The following is an 11771-nucleotide window of genomic DNA, read 5'->3' on the forward strand; positions in this document are numbered from 1 at the left end:
TGTTGTTCAAGTTTCTCCTGCACCCCGCATATCTGAGTGGATTGTGATTCTACAAAGTTAAAATCCTTTTTTATATTTTTCAGGTCACTTCGTGTGTCTTTTAATTCACGATGTATCGAATCATTGTCCTTTGACAAGTATTCACAGCATTTTTCAGTTTCAGTGATACTAGTACCGAATGATTTCATTTTTGATTCTATGTCTGTCATTTTTATATTCATGGATGAAATTGACTTCTCAATTTTATCGATAGAATGAGGTTTTTCCTTTACCATTTTTACGTCATTTATGAGTTCAGTCGCCCATTGTGGTGGATTTGAAGGGAATCCAGCGCCTGGCGTTGGGAACCCGAACCCCATGGATGGCGGCGGGCTTGTAGCATATGACGGCTGAATCATTCCGAATGGAGCGCCGGAAAAAACCATAGGCCAATCTATAAAGTGACTACTTACAGTTTGTGTATTATCACTAGTGTGTTTGCTTTTTTTATTCCTATATTTATGTGTCCGTTGCGTTTTGTTATCACTACACTTCTCACTACACTTGTGTAAATCACCATACGAGTAGTCCGTGCAATCCGGTTCATTGCCCTCTAACAAAGGTGACATGGCTTCACGTTTATTTTTTGATTTTTCAGACAAAAGTTCACTTTTTCACTCTTTTTCTTATCGGACATTAGCACACATATACTGAGATTACTTTATATCCACATATCGTTAACTAAATCCTTTAGAAATGTTGTAAAAATTGACATTTTATCGGACCGTTCTAAACCACGTTCTCCGTGTACAATATCACGTGACATAATGTACTGTATTTTGTTTTGTATTATTTCAAAACAAAAATAAAGAAGATAAGATAACTGAAATGATAGAACTTAAAGTACTGGGATTTAAGTCATTGACTCAAAAGTGAAATCCCCTTTTTAATTTATTTTTATTAAATTTAAGGTCTACTTAAGTTCAATTCAATTCAATATTTTAGGTCTATTTTAGTATATCATAAATTCATAAGTATCAAAATAATTTTGGTATATTAAAAAGGAGTGAAAAGTCTTCAAGACCGGTAATGACCATTCCCAGAAGCAAAAAAAAAAAAAAAAAAAAAATGGAATCAATAAAATAAAATAATATATAGATACAATGTAAAATATTAACAAAGATAATTAATGAAATTAAATTTACTCTCATTTAATCAACAGGTACATCCGCTGAACGAATTGTATCCGCTGAATGAATTATTTCCACTGAAAAGAAAAGCAATTTAATCTTGAATCAATATTGGTAACAGTTTACAATCCGCCTCTAACATTGGATGTCTTTTATATATAATTTTTTTTGCGGCAGCGAAAACATCTTGAAAAAAGCTGCCTTATCATAAATAACTGTAGTGTAGCTAATTATCTATTTATTGATTTATTTGCTTCTATAACAAAAAAAGAAAACATTATGTCATTGCGATAAAACAGTTAAAGTATATGAAACTCAGTTGTTACAGAGGTATAACACTGGCTGGGGCGACATCTCGGGATGTTTCTGCAAAATAAAATGTCTCAGCCTAACGGCCTCGGCATTTTGTTTTGCAGAAACCCTCCTTGATGTCGCCCCAGCCAGTGTTATATCCTCGTAACTAACTCGTTTCATGTACTATAACTATTACTTATAATCAGTGTTTGCTGGAGTTTCAAAATGTAATAAAGTATGCAATTTCGTTTAAGTGAATACAAGCACTAAATAACAGCAAGACAAATCAAAGGGCTGCAGCTTTATGGTATTTTCTGATTTTTGCAATCTAAATCATACTTTCCTGTAAGTTTAATTTTATATACTATAATTCATCTTACGCAGCGACAGCGTTTTGATTTTCTTCTATAACAGTTTGAGATTGATACATATGGAATTTTGCATGAAAAAAAATAGAATTGCCTCGACTAGGATTTGAACCATAGGCCTCTCACACCCTCAACGAGACCGCTTACCTCTGCACCACGGCGAAGTTATACATATGTACCTTGAATAAAAACGAATACATTATGTAATTCTAAATTGAGAATTTCCATTTCGTGTTTGTAATCCTTATTAATTTCGAGGTATTTTGTTCACGATAAACCTGTTGTTTAACACTGATGAAAATAATTTAGCGAAAATCTTCTCGCCAAAACAGTCCGACATGTATATATTCCACTACTCGACAGTCAGATTTATTTGCGTACTACGCTCTGGAGTATTCGGTAATCGACATAGCTAAACATAGCATTTTCATTGATTAAAATGATATTCATGATAATCCGAAGCTTTACGGAAATAGCCGAACATTTTTCATTGGGTAAAAAGATATTCATCTGCGAAATTTGTGATTATAACCTCATTTTTCTGTTGACTAATCTAAACTTTTAATGCGCTGTAATTCGTTAAATGCCTTCATTAAAAATTATTCTTTCTTTTAAATTGCTGGTTTTTAAGCAGTTTTGAGTGAGAACTACTTTGCGTTGTTAGGACTGTGAGGAAATTTTGTGTTAGACCGTGGATGTTAGCTATGTATTTACTGATCTTACGATCAGAAAATACAAAAATGATGCGGCCCCTAAAGCGGTCAATTCTGTCCCTTAGTATTTCTGGTTGGTCAATCCGGCTCCAAAATTGGTTAGTTTGGCCCCAAAACAGATTTAAAAAATCATTTGTTATTTTGCAATAAGAATATTTTAAATAACCAGAAGAAGAAATTATATTTTATAAAAAAAATGCAATTCACTATACATTTATATGACAACAAAAATATATCATATTATTTAAGATATACTGCCCTCCTTTAACTATTTTGCAATATTTAATCTTTATCCCTCGCATACACGTGTTTTGACGGCTTTTGCCCCCCCCCCCTTGAGGCCTCAAACAGGGAAAAATGCCCTATTTAGGCCCCAAACACTGTTTTTCGTTTGTAAATGTTGTTAAAAAAGTGATGACTTTTTCGGCGCGGCCCACATCAAAATGATTCATAAGGGGGTTGCCAGAAGGGGAGTGTGCCCCATACTGTTTGGGGGGGTGAAGGGGGGTGGTAGTCCCCCTCATCACCAAGAAAATCTTGGACATGTGACAGGCTAAAATAGTCTCAGGACGATCTTAATATCATGTGTAGCCAACACTGAAAAGCCTTTTAGTCTATTTCAATGCATTTAGAAGTTGCAGCACTTTGAAATCAGTTTTGATGGAAAAAACAATGCAAAATAGTGATTTTTTTCGCTTGTTTCGGAATTAAATTAAAACCTTTATAGCCTCTCATGACAGTAGTTCTATTCATGTATGTATCATGTAAGTCTTTTGCAGCGGTTCACTTATGCTTTTTGTATAATTTATATGCTTTGTTAGAGGTTGTTCTTCAGAAACTGTTTCAAAGTTTTTCCAAACTCATTTGCACTTGGCCTCTTTTCAGGATCGGAAGCCCATCCTCTTTTTAATACATCAGTAATCATTTCTGGCGGACGTTTTGGTGAACTCAGTGGTGGCCGCCATCCATCTGTCCTTGCAATATGAGATTTGAGTACTTCCATTGCATTTCCATGGTAACCATACCCGAGTAAACCTTTGTTTTTTTCGTCCTCTACATCCTTCCCAAACCACATTTCCCAGAATATGAGAGAAAAACTGTAAATGTCAATCTTGTTTGTTTGGATCTCATTCGAAAGCAGCACTTCGGGTGCCATATAAGCCGGGAAACCATATGCAACTTTACCAATCTTTGTTACCTTGGTGACGCCTACATCTGTAATCTTAATAACATTTCCCTCTGCCAACTGTAAAATTATTTTCAAGATTATATGAAACATATGGAAACGTTCGTATTTAATTTTCCAATATAATAATTGACATCTCACTATAGAATCAATTGAAATAGTTTAATAGTATTTAACTTTTTGAAGCATGTGCATTCGTTATTTTCTAAAAGGTATTTGTTATTTGAGTATCGGGATGACACATATCAAACTTATATTAATATTAAAATAGTCATGCAGATAAATCGAAAACTTGCTGTTTGAGTTTAAAACTATTAAAGATATAGTTCATTAAGACGATGCGATCAAACTTCTGGCAAGTCCAATGATTCAAACTAAACCGTTGGTCAAACAAAACAGTATGTATTTACCAGAACGTTTTCTAGTTTCATATCTCTGTGGGTGTATCCTTTCCCATGTATGAAATCCAGGCCAGTACAAATCTGGTAGGCGTGGTCAAGCATATGCTTGGCTGCCTCAGCAAATCGTGGGTGGTCACTGCCTAGGCAACCAGGAATCATGCGCTCATTTCTTTCGCTTCCTGAAATAAATTAATTTATTCTCCATTATGTACATACATGTTTTATATGATAATTTGATAAATATTAAAATGAATGAACATTTGTAAATAACACAAAATCATAACTTCACACCTTATAAATTATAATCAATGAAATTTAAGTCTTTAAACCATGTCATATTCGAATAGAGCTAATGATTGTCCATTCTTAACAATTTAGCCTCGTTTTCAGTTACCGAATCTATACCAAATGCTTATTATATCCTCTATAGCAACATTTCCATAACCAGAGAACAATACATCCATATCAAATACATATCATATCCTATATTACCTCGTTTGCATTTTAACATCAAAAATGAGAAATAAAAAGAGGTCATTAAACATTATTGAGAGCAATACTGATCATATTGGTCTCGTACAGAGCTGCAAAACATTTGTCACCCTCGACTAGCGCCTTGTCTAATACAGCTTTAATAGCTTTGTACTCACCCAATATACACAAGAATGTATCATAACTCCAATTTGTACTTAAAAGAATAGTACGGTATTTGCCTTAACAATTGTTGGCAGTCTCTTTCTTTCAAATTTACACTGATAAGAGTGTTTATACTGAATTTCTACAGATAAGTCTTGTGTTAACCAATTCATTGCTGACACTATTAATAAAACAAAATTACCAGTATAGATTTGTTTAAGGGTTGCCTGACACAGCTCCATCACCATTATCCACTGTAAACCCTTCTTTGTTTTAATATAGGACGCACCGTAGTACCGAACGATGTTAGCATGTTTCAAATCCCTGAAGTTATTAAAATAATTATTTTTTCTTAACTGTATACGTCTGATTAAAATACATAACAAAGGAGGATACTTGTAGTTAAAATTATGTCATTGTGGTATATTAAATGTGTTGATCTTGGACTACTTTTGTTCCGATGTTAGATATACGTGCGTATATGAAACATAAAACAGTTTTTATTATATCTCACATCACATTCGTTACAAGTTTCAGGTTAAAAGTTTTTGATATGTGGACAAAAACTGTCACATTTTGATAACATTTAACAATCACAGGACGTTATTTAATGTAATAGAAAATTATTTCACCTCATGATTTTATCGTCGGTCAGGATTTGTGTGACATTGGACTGGTCGACTACGTCAGTGGCAACCTAAAACAAATCATTCAAAATCAGTTTTTTATTTCTCGATAGTCTATAAAATTTTTATTTTTCTTTTAATAGTGTACCCCAATGATAAGTGAAAATTGAATGGTGAAAAAAGAATTTTGAATATTCATCGACGAGAAGTTTGGGAGTCATCAATAAAAAATTAAAAAGTCTCATCTTTTAACAAAAAAGTATTTTATCCGTGGGTCTCGCCCGGGGCCCGCCTTCTGTGCCTTTTTTCGTTTCTAGCAGATCCCTTTGAGGGGGGCCCACGGGGTTTGTTAATCAGGGCTGTGGTTGGAAAGTTTTCTATGGTTTTTTTTGTTTACTATTCTACAATTTAAAAAATAAGTTTGCCTACTTTTTTGAACTGGTCTTTTTTTTGGTATTTTATCGTCCTTTCAAAATTTTTCCCAAGTTTTTTACTTTCCTTTAACCTTTTGATTTAAAAGTAAATTTCGGAGTGTTTTATTTAGAAAATGAGGTTGGAAAATCGGCACTTTCATTCACTAGTCCAGGGAGTTGAGCTTTCAGACGATCATCTTCATTAATATTTGTCTGTAATGTTTCTATGAGCTGCTGATCAGCCTATAATAAGAAAACATTGTACGATTATTATTTACTTTCATAGATTACGTTATTACAGAAATGTGTATTTTTAATCAAATATGTTAATGCAATTGAAAATTAAAAATGTATGCAAGATAAATAAATGAAAGTTTTATAGATAAACAGAAGAATATTTGTTATTTGTAAGTATTTGCAATTGTAGGCAAATCCCTTAACCATCTCTATTTTTTGTTCTTGAAGTTGGATACTTATTTGTCACGTAACTATAGAGTTAATCAAATAAATATACATGTATTTTATAATTCTGTTAACACGATTGCTAATTTGTCAAAATTTTATCATTTTTTTTGTATTTTATAATATCATACGTTGAACTGTGGTTTGTGCATTAGCAAATGACGAGAACAAATACCTTTATGATTTATTATTTACAATATAACTGTATATACAAAGAATATGTTAAAAGAGTCTCTACTAATACTACATTAACCACATTTATTCGTGTTATGTGTAACAAAGAAACTTTGACTTGATTGATTCAACGAAAACTAACAAGTTAGTAGGGGTGAACTACCGTAAATAACTGTTTAATTGTTGGCAGAAAAAAATGCCACCTTAGTTTACTGATTTATTTGCTGTTTTCTGGGTGTTTTTACATTGATTTTTATTGTTTTTGGTTTGATTTGTGTTTCACATTAATTGGTCATATCTTAATGGTCGATCCACCTGACCATTTTTTCCTGGATAACTTACCAATTGTTACCAATTTCTGCGCACGTGACTGACATATGATTTCAGAAACAGCGGTGCGAAACAAATTATCATCAGGCCTAATACCCGTGATATATCGCCCGAGGATCAAATAAGCTAAATCGTTTACTAATGTGACGCTCTCCTTATTGAGCTAAGCGGACGAAACTACTATAACTTACAAACGTATTTAAATAGAAGAATGGCATAAAAATTATACAGAAAAATAACTGTAATTATATCTGCAAATTAGCCTGTCTCTAATATCATTTGACATGTGCTAGTTATGGAAAGATTTGTACGAGGGAAATAGCCCCGAGTATTAAGTACGAGGAGGAATAGCCCCCGTGTATTAATCAGATTACCGAGTGTTTTGAGGTTCTTTCTCTTTTGTATCATAGGCAAAAATAAAAACATGTCCCCTGTCGTCGCAATATGAAACCCCAGTAAAAAGTAACTGACAAAAGTAACCAATGGACGAGCATCTGAATATGTTTCTACAGTTATTCTTTTCCCTGTCGCCACAATTAGAAGGAAATAAATTGAGCAAGTCGGCGAGCATGCTCATTTTCAATAGAAAGGTATCAACTCTATAATAAAATATATCTTAAAGCACGGTTCTCATACCACTGAACCACTATTATACTATAAATCTTATGATATTGAGTTGTTGATAATTTAGATTAAAACTATATTATGCTCATCTTTAAATAACCTCAGTTTTTGATTTTCTCCACTAACCTTAAGAAATCCAGGAATTCTTTTCGCAGCTTCATCAATGTCTTTAAAATAACGGTCAAAGAATTTTCTCAGCTTCCCGCCAAATTCTTTATGTGACAGTATTGTTTCTATGTACAGTATAGTCGCCTCTGACATCTTCTTTGCCTTCGTTGTGTCATTAAAATCTCTGTTACAAACGAGTCAGATGTTTATTTAATTGTGTAAATGACACGTATTGGGTTGTTTCAATATTTCTCCAAGTTCGCTAATAATTAAGAATAACTATATGTAACGAGTAAGATATCATGATGTGTACCTCATATGACTATTGTACAACGTGCAAAACGAAAAATTTACGACAGGAAATTTGTAAATCTCGTTTTAACTATAATTTTGAACGGAATGTCTTTAAATAAAGTGTCATGTGACAATTGTACATCGTACATGCCTAAAATTGCAAAGTACCACAAGTAGCCATGCATCAAATAGCCAATGGTTAATTTCGTTTTAAACTTTTAATATATTGAGTGAAATTTCTTCAAGTAAGCTACTTTATACAAAGTATTTTCATCGGCTCAATCAATTCGTCATTTGTGAAGTTCTGTTCATGAGCAGTTAGTTAAGGTCTTTGACTTTTAACCGCGTGTCCTTTGAATCCGGCCTGTGATGGATTCTTGCATATGAAGAAGTTATCTAGCTAGCTTACATAAAGTCGGTGGTTCTCCCGATAAAGCTTAAAAGTCATCAAATAAGCTTTAAAAATAATCAGTTTGACTTACAACGTACAAAAAGGGACGTTGTGTAAAGTATCTCTGGTTATCTATAACATTTTTCTAGCTGATATGTCGGTAAAAATGTCCTAAATGTTGACAATCAGTGAAGAGTCAGAAGAAATACAAAAACCTAACTGAATAGGTCATTTTTATTATAATAGATTTTTGCTGTGCGTTTTGTCCAAAAATTTGTTTGCTTGACTGTGTAATACAGGCTTCAATAATCAATGTTTTTCAAACAGCATACAGAAAAAGCATACACTTTTCTTTACAGGATTTTGCTTACTTGAATATTCTTTTGACATTTCTCTCATCGGTGTCTAGCATGCCAATGCAACTGACAGCGCCACCTAGCGTTGAATATGTTTTCTCTACCTTTTTCTTCTTCTTTGCAAACAAGGCTTTTACAGAATTTATACGCATCGTCTTACACATATTGCCTCTGACCAAATAGTCTGTAAAAGATGGATATTATTATTATATAACCCTCAGAAATAAATGGGCCTTAAATGTGGTTCCCCAAAAACCTCAATTATGTTTACAATGCCCAAACTAAGCATACATAGACATCTTTAAATAGAATTATCATGTTTATTAGTGTAATCCTGTCTGTCATTATTGTTTGTTTCTTAAGTAATTGTTTCAAAGAAAATTTTCACTTAAATTATTTTGATTGTCTTGCGTTTTCCATATTAACGCAAGAGCCTCCACAAAGTGTTCAATATGATTTTTGTGGGCTTTAGAAGTAATTCTTTTGGTTTGGTTTACCTTTTAAGTTTCCTTCACTTGGTTCAACCATTAACCCGAGCCTTTGGGCTTGAAAATCCAAATGATTTCGTTGTCAAGGACACGGGGAATTGCCTGTTCTTTGTCTTTGCCAGCCACCCAAGCTCACTGATATTTTCCTGTCTGATTCTTTACAGCTCAGCCGGGATCGGCAATGCTCTTCCCATTTTTTCTCGCTTGGGGCATTCTTGTGTCTTCCCCATTACCAGATTCTACACAAGTCAAATTTCAAAGGAAAATTACTTTTCATTTTCGAATATTTAAAAAATGAACAGTTGATGTTTCACTAAAAAAAACATTTAATTACATATATTTTCATTTCGGCTGACATCAATGGACTTGAAAACGTCATAAATGCACGACACCAACTATATATGTTTCACAAATTTGTCTTGTTAAATGGCCGGTTTAAAAAGGTTCTTATTTTATAGCGCATCTCAGATGAAAGGACAGCAACATTTATTTGTTGGTATTTCCCACCATCAAGGTCAAACCAATTAAGACAGGTTTATTTCTATGACAACGAAATTCTACTCATTCTTATTTTTAACTTAACGTATTTTTTTTAACTTCATAATACTCGACTCAAATTTTAAACTTATAAGTGTAGCTTATTGGTAACTAAAGTGGAGCAGTCATTGTGGTTACGATGAATGCTTTCCAACAACATGGCATTATGGTGGTTGATTTGTTATACCTTTGTGCGTTGCGTTGTTGCTTTAGACCACACAGCAAATACCGTTATCGCCTTTTCGTCTTGTCTTGTCGCTGCCAAACGCACATTATTGTGCGGCACGTTGTCGCCATGTCGCTTGGCTTAAATCGAAGGGTAAGCTTCCTAAAGTCATTTAGCATCGCCCGTTGTCGCGAGCACCAGAGCGGCAATTCACCAATTCTTCTATTTGAGACAATGCGACGCGCAAAAATAAAATGTAACAAATCAGCCACCATATGTAATTAAGCAACCGAAATTCAATATATGATACTTATACATCCAGAAACCAGACTCGAGACTGGATCGAATCAGTTGCAAGCTTAATTTACAATAGAGGTAACTGGACTCTTTTAGTTAAAATATTACTAACATTACTGATGTTGTGACGCGTCTTAACTACAGACATTAACAGATTAAGTAGTTTCATTTTAGCCTGTCTAAAAGTTTCGGGTTGTGCGTACCCGTTTTAATATTGATGTTATTCTTTTTATTTCTATTCGCTACTTTGATTCAAGTCGTTCGATACTATCGCCAGTATTCTTTCTTACAAATAGGAAATTGTTTAATGTATTTCTTAAAATAATATAACAATATATAATTTTATACACAATAAATTCATTCTAAAATGCATATGCTCCGATATTTTTGTTTTAAATTTTTTAACAATGATTGTAGGAGGCAAGTAATTTTGGGCTTTTAAAAAGTAAATTGGAAAAGCCTTGTATGAATTTGCTGTCTTGACATAAGAATTTCGTCAATGTTCTAGTACTGTATAATGTTATTTGTTTTTGTAATAATTGTATTGTTCATTTTCGCAAAATGAAACATTGACTTCAGAAATCGATATATTGTTTCTCATTCATTTACCAATGCATGAGGAATTTGGGTCCTGAGAAAACAGTATTGATGTTACTTCATGTTCTAATATAAATATATAATCTGATCATACAACAAAGTTTATATCACGCGGTATCATACTAATCACCTGTAGATCTTCCATGTGTTTACGGAGTCCCTCGAATTGCTTGTCTAGTTCCTCACGTGTCATCACCTGCTGTATTCTTGTCACGCGAAGGAGATAAGACGATCTTGATAGGAAAGAAGACAGCCACCTGTGACATAATGAAAAAAATACTCAAAGTGTTGATAGTGACGTTGCGTATTTTATCAACCATAAGGCGAGTTTTTGTGCTAGTGTCTCATTTGACATTAGACAGTATATCTAAGACCACTCGTGTACATGACAGTTATTACTACAAAACAAAATTATGATGATATAGATTTTTTGTTGAATATGTTGAAAATTGAATACCACTCAAGCCGGTGCTAGGGGCAAGAGGCATGTTGCATCTTTTCATCATCAGTAATTTTGCGTATATTATTGCTTTCAATGGATTTCTTTTTCCAAATATTGATATGATAAAAAGCTGCTTTGAAATTATAAGTGCCTAAAATTGAGATAAAGGTGATTTGAACTTTGAGGTTAAATCATTTATTGCATTTTGAAATGACGTTATATTTTACCAATAATTTGACACCATTCCTTGTCTGAGACTGCTTGTACAAGCTGGGATACCTTCAACATTAGAATCTTGTTGTTCTTCTAATTTTGTTTCGTAGTTTCATTTTGAATTCTGCCGACTGAAAGAAATATTTATCTTTTAAATTTATAGTCTATGTTTATTTGTGTTTCTTGTTTTCAGAGATACAAGGTATACTATTTACTTGAACTAGGGAATATCGTATGTGAGAAACGTCAATGGCTTCTACAAAAACAAGAACCGGTAGAACCGGGTGATGCTTCCCGAGAAGGTTCTGGACACAGGAATGTATAAAAAAAAATGAAAAAGGGCAAAAACTCCAAAATTAGTTTTTTTTGCACTGCACTTCTTTTCAATGAGATCTATCTATCTATAAGGTTTCCTGATGATATCTCTTATAGTTTCAGAGTTATGTCCCGGGTTAATTATTCAAAGTGTAAAAATGAACACAAGGG

General features: G+C 33.3%; 2 protein-coding genes across 2 annotated transcripts; both read right to left on the reverse strand.

Moving 5' to 3' along the window:
- Positions 1–1159: 1159 nt before the first annotated feature.
- Positions 1160–5493, reverse strand: LOC132712826 (uncharacterized). The gene is made up of 4 exons (XM_060695261.1): positions 5400–5493; positions 4970–5091; positions 4141–4310; positions 1160–3790 (listed from the first exon to the last, which is right to left on the reverse strand). The coding sequence occupies exons 1-4, from the start codon at positions 5402–5404 to the stop codon at positions 3362–3364; spliced, it is 726 nt and encodes a 241-aa protein (XP_060551244.1). The 5' UTR covers positions 5405–5493; the 3' UTR covers positions 1160–3361.
- A 436-nt stretch (positions 5494–5929) lies between these two features.
- LOC132712824 (uncharacterized) lies at positions 5930–8725 on the reverse strand. Its single transcript, XM_060695259.1, has 3 exons — positions 8561–8725; positions 7523–7688; positions 5930–6049 (listed from the first exon to the last, which is right to left on the reverse strand). The coding sequence occupies exons 1-3, from the start codon at positions 8707–8709 to the stop codon at positions 5930–5932; spliced, it is 435 nt and encodes a 144-aa protein (XP_060551242.1). The 5' UTR covers positions 8710–8725.
- Positions 8726–11771: the final 3046 nt, after the last annotated feature.

The sequence above is a fragment of the Ruditapes philippinarum genome, unplaced genomic scaffold (assembly GCF_026571515.1).
Source record: "Ruditapes philippinarum isolate M1 unplaced genomic scaffold, ASM2657151v2 ctg9848_1_1_1_1, whole genome shotgun sequence".
NCBI lineage: Eukaryota > Metazoa > Mollusca > Bivalvia > Venerida > Veneridae > Ruditapes > Ruditapes philippinarum.

Excerpts from the sequence above, each read along its gene's own strand:
- LOC132712824 (XM_060695259.1), bottom strand. The coding sequence starts at position 8,709 with ATGTGTAAGACGATGCGTATAAATTCTGTAAAAGCCTTGTTTGCAAAG. Across the intron at positions 7,689-8,560 it reads AATGTCAAAAGAATATTCAA|AGATTTTAATGACACAACGA; the intron begins GTAAGCAAAATC and ends CGTTTGTAACAG. Across the intron at positions 6,050-7,522 it reads GAATTCCTGGATTTCTTAAG|GCTGATCAGCAGCTCATAGA; the intron begins GTTAGTGGAGAA and ends TTCTTATTATAG.
- LOC132712826 (XM_060695261.1), bottom strand. Across the intron at positions 4,311-4,969 it reads CCTTAAACAAATCTATACTG|GAAGCGAAAGAAATGAGCGC; the intron begins GTAATTTTGTTT and ends AATTTATTTCAG. Across the intron at positions 3,791-4,140 it reads TGAAACTAGAAAACGTTCTG|TTGGCAGAGGGAAATGTTAT; the intron begins GTAAATACATAC and ends ATAATTTTACAG.